Here is a 12242-nt window from a genome sequence, read left to right on the forward strand (position 1 = left end):
GACATTCATTCAGCAATCACTGACATCTCTTCAACCAGAACGCATACATTTAAATAAAAATCATTTGCATCTGCCAGCACACCACAGCATTCATCGCACACAGCACACTGGCATTGAAGTTCCCACCAGCATTAATCCTTCGCTTCACTCAGCTCTTCTGGACCTAGCTTGTCACTTTCGCCTGGATTCGCATAGCCTCGCAGCTCGCAGTCAACCTGCCGCGTGATACAGCATCAAAAGCCTTGCTATGACCCAGACCTTCCACATCACATACCCGCTCTCCCTTGAACTTCCTGAATTATTCGATCACGTTATTCCTTCAGAAATCCCTTTAATATATCCACACTGATACTTTGGGTTATCAAAGTAACCCTGATACTTTGGGTTAGTCCAAAAGGACAAGGTTTGTCCTTAATGTTATTAAAGGACAAATAACATTATCCTTTGTTATTGTCAACAATAACAAAGGAAAAGATGACGCCCAACTTGAAACATTCTTTCATTATATCCCATCTAAGGCTCTGTCCCATTACCCGAAACATTTGACGTCTTGCTTTGGACACTTCTGCTGTATAAGTTCCCCATAATTTTGTCAGGTGCGGCTATCACAGGAAGAATGTGGGGGGCTTTGCAGAGGGTACAGCGGGGACAGCGGGGGTTTACCAGTAGGCTGGATCAGAGAAGATATTAACTACAAGGAGAGTTTGGACAGACAAGGATTGTTCCTCTGGAGGCTGAGAGGAGACGTGATAGAAGTATAGGAAAGAACTGCAGATGCTGGTTTAAATGGAAGGTAGACACAAAATGCTGGAGTAACCTAGCGGGTCAAGCAGCATCTCTGGGGCAAAGGAATAGGTGACGCTTCAGGTCTGAAGAAGGGCATCGACCGGATAGAAGTACATGCAATTACGAGAGGCATAAATATGGTAATAAATATGGCATCAATATGGTCAGAAGCTATTTCTGATGGCTGAGCTGTCAAAGGCCAGAGGATTTAATAGGAATCTGAGGGGCAACTTTTTCACACAACGGGGCACAGGGATATGTAGGGAATGGACGAGCTGGTGCAAACAGAACCGATTGGTTTGCTTTAGCATCGTTTTCGGCACGGACGCCATTGAGCCGAAGGGCCCGTCCTCTGTTATGCTGTTGTATATTCTACATAGGGACAAGCATCTAATTCCTTCAGCCTCACGTGACAGGAGAGCCCTCTCCTCCCAGGAAGTGGCCTAGCGAATCTCTTTTGGACTGCCTCCAATGCAATGATATTCTCTCTTAAATAAGATACCCAGAACTGTGCATCGGCCTTTAGGTATGACCGCGCCAACACTCTGCACAGTCGTAACAATAAAAAACAAGGGACTGCGGGTGCTAGATGTTGAGCAGACCACAAAGTGCTGGAGGAACTGTGGAGGAAATGGACAGAACGCTTCTTCAGATTGATGTGTAAAGTTACCTGTCGCTAAACTCCAGCCTCCTGCACTAAACCCCACACTTGTGTGATTGGTACACAGGAACAGATTGAATCGCGACAAGGAGGGTTTGCAAACAGCCGTAGCATGATTTATTCAGACAGAAGATGCACAGGTTGCGGGTCGTACTCGAGCTCAGAGAGAGGACGCCCCAGTGCTAGCAGGGGACGATGGTGGCCGGGCACCGGTCCGTCAGACCGGGACTGACGGGCTGCAGCACAGATCCAGTTCGGGGACGGGGCGGAGGCCTTTAGAAGCCCAGTGGGTAGGTGCGGGGTATTCTGTCTTGCCGGCAGTGTGTTCGACGTCCGCTACCGGCTCTGCCCCAGCTCCCGGTCTTCCGTCGCTCGCCGGAGTTGTTCTTTCTATGGTGGCGACATCGCACCCATCAGCCCACTGTCTTTCGCTCTGAGCCGGCTGCACAATCACTGAAAGGGTTGCAGTTGTGTTGCTTGAAGCGGGGACAGGGCCGAGCGGCCCGGCGTTAAGGGGATGGATCTCCACCCGGATTTGATGCATAAGCCGGAAGCACAAAGTGGAGATTGTCGGTTCCGCGCAAGTCTCCGCGTCGGTGTACCTGAAACAGAGGTAAGATTGAAGCGGCCGTGCCTCCTGCTCCCATCATTCCTCCCGCTCAGCTCGCTGCAGCAGAGAGAGCTGCGTGTCCCAGCGGGAAGCCGTCTACAGCGCCAGTTTGGAGGGAGAGAAGAAACGCGAAGCTACCGACCTTTAGCCCAGGGACGGTAAACGGCAGGGATCTATCTACAGGGATCTATCTATCTATCTATGGGCGGCACGGTGGCGCAGCGGTATAGTTGCTGCCTTACAGCGAATGCAGCGCCGGAGACTCAGGTTCGATCCTGACTACGGGTGCTGTCTGTACGGAGTTTGTGCGTTCTCCCCGTGACCTGCGTGGGTTTTCTCCGAGATCTTCTGTTTCCTCCCACACTCCAAAGACGTACAGGTATGTAGGTTAATTGACTGGGTAAATGTAAAAAAAATGTCCCTAGTGTGTGTAGGATAGTGTTAATGTGCGGGGATCGCTGGGCGGTGCAGACTTGGTGGGCCGAAAAGGCCTGTTTCCGCGCTGTATCTGAAATATGAAATATGAAAAAAACAATACACTGCACAACGCAACCCCATCACAGAGTGTAATAAAAAGGAACTGTCGTTGCTGGTTAATACCAAAGATAGACACAAAATGTTGCAGGATAGTGTTAGAGTGCGGGGTGATCGCTGGTCGGCGCCGACTCGTTGGGCCGAAGGACCTGTTTTTTCTCTGTATCTATGAAGTCTAAAGTCTAAAATGCTGGAGTAACTAAGCGCGTCAGGCAGTATTTGAAGAAAATGGATTGTTGACGTTTTCCATCTGAAGAATGGGTCGTCCGGAAAAGTCACCTGTCCACGTTCTCTGCTGAGTTACTCCAGTATTTTCTGTGTAACCATGACAGAATACGTTATACCGATCAAAGCCAGCGCCAATTTTGGACGCCATTTGATTCATGGCTCCAGATGAATAGCATTCATTTCGCCAAGATGTAGCACGTGTCGGCAGCTATTGCCTATTCTCAGATGCTCGGCAAGTAAATTGCAGAAGAGATTTACCAGAATGTTAGCTTTACGTGCGGGCTGAGGTTATAGGGAGAGGATGACAGGCTACGACTATTTTCCATGAAGCGTGGACGGTAGAGGGATGACTTTGTTGAGGTGTCCAAGATCATGAGGAGCACGGATAAAGTGAACACTCACAGTCTTTTACCCAGACTAGAAGTTTCGAAAACTAGAGGGCACAGGACGAAGATGAGGGGGGAGAGATTAAAAAGAGATCTCAGCGTCAACAATTCAAATCAGCGGGTAGTCAGCAACCAGAGGGAGCAGCCTGAGGAAGCTGTAGAAGAAGATGCAACATTTTCAAATATATTTGGACAGAGAAAATGCTCGGAATGGTTTCTAGGAAAAAGCAGACGAAAAGGACTCGTCCAATATGCAAACATGGTTGTGATGGATAAGGTGGGCCGAAGGGCCTATTTCCGTGAACTACAGCTCTGACGATGACTAAATATCTGTCACCATTGGCCTGGTATTGGGACGGAATGTCTGGCTGGGCTGCTTCAGTCTGCTTCCATCTCCCGACTCTCCCCATCAATAATTGTTTTCGGAAATTAATTATTTGAAGTTTCGCACGCTCTTTCGTCTCTTCATATTCGCACTAATTTCACTGCACCTTTAATATTCCATAAATATATAGCCCATATGCACTCTGCTCCCTGTGTCTCTACACGTATCTCTGCACGTCTCTGATATCGATAAAAGATAATTCTATAAATAACCTGTAATTGAAATGTGTGTGTGTGTGTGTGTGTGTAAGAGAGAGAGAGAGACAGAGAGCGAGAGAGAAATAGAGTGAGAGAGAAAGCGAGAAAGCGAGAAAGATAGATAGATAGATAGATAGATAGATAGATGGATGGATGGATGGATGGATGGATGGATGGATGGATGGATGGATGGATGGATGGATGGATGGATAGAGAGAAAGAAAGAGGGAGAGACATAGATAGAGAGAGAGAGAGAGAGAGAGAGGTAGAGAGAGAGAGAGAGAGAGAGAGAGAGAGAGAGAGAGAGAGAGAGAGAGAGAGAGAGAGAGAGAGAGAGAGAGAGAGAGAGAGAGAGAGAGAGAGAGAGAGAGAGAGAGGAGGGAGGTAGAGGGGAGATTGTTGGGTGGGGAGAGGGGAGAGCGGGAGTGGAGGGGAGAGAGGAGAGGGGATCGGGAGAGAGTGAGGGGAAGAGGGGAAGAGGAGAGCGGTAGAGAGAGGGAGAGGGCGAGTGGGAGAGAGGGGGAAAGAGCGGGAGAGAGGGAGTGCGGGAGAATGGGAGAGGATGGCGGGGAGGCAGCGGGGGTGAGGTAGATAGGGGAGAGAGAGGGGGGGGTGGGGAGACGGTTATAGGAGATAGAGAGTGAGTGGGGAGAGGGGAGAGGGGGAGAGGAAGGGAGAGAGGGAGAGGGGAGGGTGGGGGGATGAGTGGGGAGGGGAGGAGGAGAGGGGATGAGTGGCAGAGAGATGGAGAGTGCGGCATAGTGGAGAGAGTGAGTGGGGGAAAGTTGGAGAGGGGTAGACGGGGAGGAGAGAGGGGGGGCGGGGAGAGAGGGAGAGGGGGACATGATATGACTAGCAGGGTTGCGGACCCACAGCCAGACGTTGAGATTGGGCTGGGGAAATGGGACGTGGGAACGGAGAGCGCGGGCTAATTGAGAATTGAAATATGCGACTCCATCCCAAAACGTATACTCACCGTGAGAGTTAGTGAGGTTCGGGTGCTCCAAGCGCCTCCACCTCACAGAGTGACAGAGATGTCGTCTTCCCGGGGATGGTGATGGTGATGTACCGCCCGTGCACGCCAAGTGGTTTGCAGAACACGGAGACAGACTCGCCCCGGGGAACCCTCACGTTCCTTGCACAGCTGTAAAAACAGACGGACAATGAGCAACGTATCTGGAGTGGGGTCTAGTTTGTACATTATGTAGAAGACGACTGAATCTTAACGTGTAGAGGAATCTTAACGTGTTAACTCAATTAGAAGGTTTTGCTGTAAGGTGAGAGATACAGACAGAGTAGACATTGTCAGGGTTGAATTGCCAATGACTGGAGGACATAGGTTTAAGGTGAAAGGGATTGTTGAAGGCAATTTTGCGGGGCAAGTTTCGTTTTACACAGAGGCTGGTGGCTGTCTGGCACACACTGCTGAGGTTGGTTTTGGAGGCAGATAGATAATGGCGTTAATGTGGCTTTCGCGAACTTGCAGAGAATAGACGGATCTAGATCACTTGCAGATAGAGGAAATTAGTTTAACTTGTTATCGTGTTTGGCACGTACTATGTGGGCTTGGGAGCTTGGTACTGCGCAGTGCAATTCTATGTTCTACGTTAGAGGGGGTGTCGAAATGTTCGCGAGCAGGGATCCCTGGGATTGTCGTTTCTTGGGGTCTCTTGGGGCCTGAATATCTCGCGGTTTACATGTCTCAGGGTTTGCGTGAATATGGTGTACGGGACTCGGGGGTTACGTGACTCGGGGTTTGCGTATCGCGGGTGTGGGGCATTACACTTGGTTTCCACTGCCATTGACTGCCTTGTCGTCTCCAATGAGGATCTCGGCATCATTGATGCCGTCTCCTGTTCTGCTGGCGGTGATTTTCACCACGTAGACGCGGAAATGGTAGAAAAGGTCCACGCTCCACCAGGGCGACATCTCCACCGCGGTGCTGCTGCACGACCCCTTCTCGTAGTTGCTGTCTGGGTTCCTGTCGATGGCGTTGGCGGCATTTCCGTGGAAGTCCATCAGACTGGACTGGCTGGCGCGGATGGTGGCGCACAGGTTGCCTGCACAAAGCGCGAAGGCGGCGTCAGAATTTGTCTTACACCCATTTTCCGCAAAGGGGGGTGTAAAGATGTGGTACATGGGCAAGAGGCAGTGTCCCCTCCCCACCCACCACCTCCGGCTCCGGCAGTCTCCCCTCCCCACCCACCACATCCGGCCCCCCTTGCCACTCGCGGCTCTGCCGTCATGTCTAGCTGTCATTCTTTCATTAAAACCGTCTCCTCGGCCTCACCACTCTGACCACCGATGATCCACCATCACTTCCCACCACTCCCTATCCCCATGGAAGTCAACGAGCGACCGACGCAGAGCTTCCAGACTTTCTACTTGCTTCAGCTCCCCTTGTGTTGAGAGCGGACTGCCTGGGTCACTCAGTCGCTCACCAGTGCCACCCCCCCTCCTCCGATCAGCACCAGTGCGCCCAATACCCATTGAGGAGAGGTGGAGGAACCCGGTGTCATTCCCACAGCAGATTTCGAACCAACGAGAACTGAGACAGAGTAAAAGCCTTACCTGTGGGGTAGTGAGGTTTGGCCACACCCCAGACACAGACAAAGACCAGCAGTAGTCGACTGTCCATCTTTTTAGAAGGTGGCTGCAGACAGGGATTCCACTTGTCCTCTCGTCCTTGAGAGAGAAATACCAGCTTTAATATGTACAGCCCAGTGTCGCTGCTCTGATGCTGCCGTTGTGCCCAGACACTGCCGTCTCATCTGGGGATCGTTGCAGAGAAAGACAAACCCGGTTGCTGGCCATTCAACCCAATAGGTCTATACTATCCTTTCCGCTTCACAGCAGCCTATTCATTCACCCACTTACTTCCCTTGATCTCCCCCCCCTCCTGGATCCCCTAGAATAGCATATCTGCTGTTCACCTCACAGAGCCCACTCTCCGGCCAATATTTCCAGTTTCATGATGGAATTACGAACAGACTTCGGAATGTTGATAAAGTGCTTATCCCACGAAAGACTTTTCAGTTGAACCGTCAACATCTGAAGCCTTTAACCTCAAAGATATGTTCTGGTGTTTGACATTTCCACCCTAGGATACGCTGTCCAGACCTTTCATATTTTTATATTGTTCTATCAGCTCTCTCCTCAGCCTCCGATTATCCAGAGAAAATAATCCAACTTTATCCAACTCCTCCTTGTAGTTAATAAGCTACATGGGGTGGTTAGAAAATTGGCATGGAGAGCTAATGGAACAAAATGAGTCGTCTTAAGCAGCAGTGGTAAGAATAATTTGGGCAAACCTACTTTGACCATTTAGATGAGCAACCAGTGTCCGCATATAATTGCTTGTTAGGGGTTATGATTGCAGTTTCCTAAACCTTCTTCACTTCCCGTTTCGCCCCCGCCGGTCCGCCCACTGAACTTCCACGCCATAACCTCTTCAGGTGGTTCAACTTTGCCAACTGCCTCATTACTACTATAGGTCCCACCACACTGCCGGACAATGTTAACCCCCTCCGAGTAGCTCGGGTAAACCTACCCGCAATTATATTGGTTTATCCTATCCTCCCCGCCCCGCTAGTTCAAGTGTCACCCGATGTGAGCCTAGTCTTCCCACAATTTAAAGCCCTCCCGTCTGCATCGGATTTCTAGCCATTCATTCCTCTCCCCTGTCCTCCTATTCCTCTTCTCATTAATGCTCAACACTGGATATAATCCAGTGTTTATATCCCAAAGGGAGCTAACAAGAAGGTTGATAAAAACTACAGCTCCTGTTTTTATCAACCTTCTTGTTAGCTCCCTTTATTGACTCTGCAGGTCCTCCTCCTTTTGATGACCTATGTCCTTGGTAGCATGGATTAGACAGCGTAGGTTCTCACATCTCCCTCTCTGAGCAGAAGCAGCACGGGTTATGTACAGATTAAAATCCCCTCAAAGATTCCCAGGACAGGGTGGTCTGGGTTAGCTGCCCTGAACTGAGATTCCACCTCTCATACCAATCATCGGAGCAGAAGGCTTTGCTCTGCAGCCTCTTCTCTCGCTGCGAAATAATCCCTCATCTATCGAGGAACGGAATATGCAGGGAAAAACTGCAGATGCTGGTTTAAATCGAAGTTAGGCACAAAGTGGGTGATGGGTCTCGACCGGATACGTTACCTATTCCTTCTCTCCCGCTGCCGGACCCGCTGAGTTACCCCAGCATTTTGTGTCACCAAGTGGGTGACTCCACTCCCTCAATCGCAGGCTATACCCAAGGGACAGCAAAAGTTGCTCACCTTCCACAGGGTCCTCACGGGAGCTGAGGAACCTTCTCCTGCTCCGTGTTTATATCGAGGCAGCTGTGGGATGGCTCCGCAGCCCATCGGTCACATGCCGACCACAGACGCCTTTCCATTGGCCAGGCGCCTCGTGCCATTTGCTCAGTCTTGGGCAATGGGGAATTGCACAAGTGCGATGAAAGGAGAGGGGTGCGCAATGTGAGGCGGCCGTTACTCGGGAAGTGTGAGGAAAGAGAAACGTTCCACCAGAAAGCGGAAGTGTGGAAATGGTGGGAGCTCAGGGCTGGGTGGGGTGGTCGGGGCAATGGGGAAAATGGACCTTCGGAGACACAGAACGTAAGAAGTAAGGATTCATGGGGAGCGTATTCACGGGCTGAGTCTATAGACTCGGGACTTGTAAATGGCAATCAACAACGCTTTGTCAGTGAAGATAACACGGGCAGAATTCTCCAGTTATTTAAAGGTCCACCACTCTCTAAATTAAGATACCTATCTTCATAGCAATCCTGGACAGCTTACCCATAGCTACGTAGACATAGATACATAGGCAATAGGTGCAGGAGTAGGCCATTCGGCCCTTCGAGCCAGCAACACATTTCCATGTGATCATGGCTGATCATCCACAATCAGTACCCAGTTCTTCCCTTCTCCCGTATCGCGTGATTCAGCTAACCCTAAGTGGGCTATCAAATTCTCTCTTGAATGCATCCAGTGAATCGGCCTCAACTGCCTTCTGAGGCAGAGAATTTCACAAATTCACAACTCTTTGGGTGAAACAGTTTTCGCTCATCTCAGTTCTAAATGGCCTACCCCTATCTTAAGCTGTGGACCCTGGTTCTGGACTCCCCAACAACACACAATAGACAATAGACAATAGGTGCAGGAGTAGGTCATTCGGCCCTTCGAGCCAGCACCGCCATTCACGGTGATCATGGCTGATCATCCACAATCAGTACCCCGTTCCTGCCTTCCCCCCATATCCCTTGACTCCGCTATCCTTAAGTGCTCTATCTAACGCTGTCTTGAAAGCTTCCAGAGAACTTGCCTCCATTGCCTTCTGAGCTAGAGAATTCCACAGATTCACAACCCTCTGGGTGAAAAAGGTATTCCTCATCTCCGTTCTAAATGGCCATTCTTAAACTGTGACCCTTCGTTCTGGACTCCCCCAAAATCTGGAACATGTTTCGTGCCTCGAGCGTGTTCAGTCCCTTGATAATCTTACATGTTTCAATAAGATCCTCTCATCCTTCTAAATTCCTGTGTATACAAGCCAGTCGCTCCATTTGTTTGAACATAGGACAGTCCTGCCATCGCGGGAATTAACCTTGGTCTCACAAGGGCCCTGTACAACTGCACAAGGACCTATTTGCTCCTTGTTATGAAGGCCAACATGCCGGGATGTCACACTTGACTAATCTTCTGGAATTTTTTGAGGATGTAGCCATGAAAATGGACAACAAATTCCAGAAGATTAGTCAAGCATGATTTCCCCTTCGTAAATCCTTCCTGACTAGGACCGTTCCTGTTACTGCTATCTAAATGCGCCGCTATTACATCTCTAATAATCGACTCCTGCAGCTTCCTTACCACCGATGTCAGGCCAACTGGTCTATAATTCCCAGCATTCTCTCTCCCTCCTTTCTGAAAAATAGGGATTACATTAGCTACCCTCCAATCTACAGGAACTGGTCCAGAACCGACAGAACATTGGAAAATGATCCCCTTTTGAATGGTTATGTCTGGTGCATTGTGAGGGTGGGTATGAGAGAGCACCGTGCCGAGTATCTTGGCCGGGTGTTTATGAAAAGAGAACATCCAGGTTAGTTGCTGGTTAGAGTTGGCCAACGTATTGATTGTTCAATCTGCCAGGATTGCAGGCCTCGAACCCAAGCTTCCCGGTTCCAAGGTGGAAAGGTCCAATAAGGCTTCACGGTGGAGCCACCAAACAGGACAGGGAAGCCCCCTTCCATGTTAATCGACAGCTACGTCAACGGGAAGAGGTGACCCCTGGTTCCTGCATCACTGAGCCAGACAAATCTGTGGATAGGAAAGGTTTGGAGAGATATGAGCGAGATGCAGGCAAATGGGACCAGCTCAGAGTGCCAGCTTGGTCGACATGGATAAGGTGGGCCGCAGGGCCTGTTTCCATGCCAAACAGGCCTACGACTTTGTGACTCTGTCACTGTTGATGAGCTACCTACCTTCACAACCCATACGTGTGGGAGTCCTATCAGACAATGGGCCACTCAATCTCACAGCTGACCCCCACCTCAGCCCATCTTGGCGGAGGTCTGTGAGGAGTTGGTTAATAAATAGCTGATATACTGGAGAACCCCCATCTACTCTGTCATAGATGATGAACCACCTCGTTTAGCCTGTTGCAGCCAAAGAAAGGAGCAGACGGAATGGGCATCGATGTAAACATTATAGCAGAGAGAGAGTCTCAGCCCGTCGAGCCATCACTTGAATGCTCCCGAAGTCCCCCTTCCCGTCTGCCTTCCGTAACCGTTCACCCTTAGTTCACACACAGTAGTACCATTTTTGGTTTAGAATAGTCATGGTCATGTATCTAGCCTCATATCTGTCTGCGTGTCCTCTAGGGGAGCAGAGCAAACCCATTGGATCCTCTCTTCCTGGCGGTGGTGTCGTTAGATGTAAATAAGATAGAAATAGACCAATGTTTGAAAGATTAAGGAATTGGGGATCACGGGGAATTGGAAAAGAAGAAAGAGTGAGAGCAGCATTAATCAGGCACCATCATATGAAATGACGACTTGAGATACTGCGTATGCTGCAATGTTGACCCAAACACAAAGTGCTAGAGGAACTCAACGGGCCAGGCAGTGTCTGTGGAGGGAACGGACAGATGACGTTTTGGGGCACGATCCTTCCTCAAATGGGATGGGCATGCCCTTGTGTCCTGGAAGTCAAATCCTACTCCTACTTACATGCATTTTTGAACCAGTGTCTTCCTGTTCTTAAATGGTGGGCTCTAATTGCAAATCTTCCACAGGAGGAAACACTCTTTGTACATCGACCGTGAGGATACCTCTCGGGATCATGCCATCTTGTACACTCCAGTTGATGCACCGTTTATAATAACCCTAGAAAGAGTGGTGCAACAGATAAATATTTAGTTTGGTTTAGTTTATTGTCACGTGTAACGAGGTATAGTGAAACGCTATTTGTTTAACCGTGCTAACCAGTGAACAGAAAGACAATACATGATTACAATCGAGCCTTCCACAGATGCACGATAAGTGGCATAATATTTAGTATAAATAAAGTGCAGTAAAGTCCGATTTAAAATAATCAGAGGGTCCCCAGTGAGATCTTTGTGTGGTTGCAGGTTGTTAACTGACTGATCGATTCACATAAATATGTCCCGTCCTATCCCACGAGGTTTAATTTTCCACGTTAACCTTTAATGCGGCATCCTCTCAACTACCTGGAAGTCATAGACTTCTACAGACCCTTCAGCCGTACCGACCACGAATCCCAGACCTGCATTCATTTCCTATCCTCTTCAACCCTGCGAATTGAGTACGTGCCCAGATGCCTCCTACCTACTATTATTGTTCCTGCCTGCGCCACCTGATCTGGTAGCTCGACACAGAACTCAATTATGGTCAAAATGGCGGCGCTGCCCTAGCAGCTGCGGCTCACCTGCGGTCCATTTGTCTTTGTGTTTTTGTTGTTTTTTTTGGTCTTAATTGTAGTTGTGATGTGGTGTTTTTGTGTTTGTGTACTGTGTGTGTATGTGGGGGGGGGGGGGGGGGGGGGAGGGGGGGAACTGTAACATTGTAAATAGATGTCCCTTCCGAACGGAGACCCGACCTTTGTTTTCTGGGCCGTGTCTCCGTTCCTGCTGCGGCCTACCATCGGCCCAACTCCTGGAGCTGTCGGCCTCCAGGGCTCTGGTTCGCAGAGCCCGCGGATCGGACTAACCATCACCGGAGCCGGCCGTCTTCGGAGGCTGCGGGAGCGGCTGCGACTTGCCTTAGGCTCGGGCCGCGTGGATGCCGACATCGGGAGCTCCGGCAGCGGCAGCGGGTTCGCCCGCCCCGGATCGCGGGGCTTGGGTCGAGGACATTTCACCGTCCGGCGCGGCCTAAGATATGCCGCGGGATATTTCTCTGCTGGGCGGGGGCTTCAATGTCGGGAGC

The 12242-nt window shown here is 50.0% G+C and overlaps 1 protein-coding gene across 1 annotated transcript; it reads right to left on the minus strand.

Annotated features, from left to right (window-relative positions):
• Positions 1 to 1586: 1586 nt before the first annotated feature.
• On the minus strand, positions 1587 to 6431 carry LOC144610955 (fucolectin-like). Its single transcript, XM_078429992.1, has 4 exons — positions 6359 to 6431; positions 5571 to 5847; positions 4764 to 4931; positions 1587 to 2049 (listed from the first exon to the last, which is right to left on the minus strand). Exons 1-3 carry the CDS (start codon positions 6423 to 6425, stop codon positions 4772 to 4774), a joined length of 504 nt encoding a protein of 167 aa, XP_078286118.1. The 5' UTR covers positions 6426 to 6431; the 3' UTR covers positions 1587 to 2049; positions 4764 to 4771.
• Positions 6432 to 12242: the final 5811 nt, after the last annotated feature.

The sequence above is a fragment of the Rhinoraja longicauda genome, chromosome 2 (assembly GCF_053455715.1).
Source record: "Rhinoraja longicauda isolate Sanriku21f chromosome 2, sRhiLon1.1, whole genome shotgun sequence".
NCBI classification, from domain to species: Eukaryota; Metazoa; Chordata; class Chondrichthyes; order Rajiformes; family Arhynchobatidae; genus Rhinoraja; species Rhinoraja longicauda.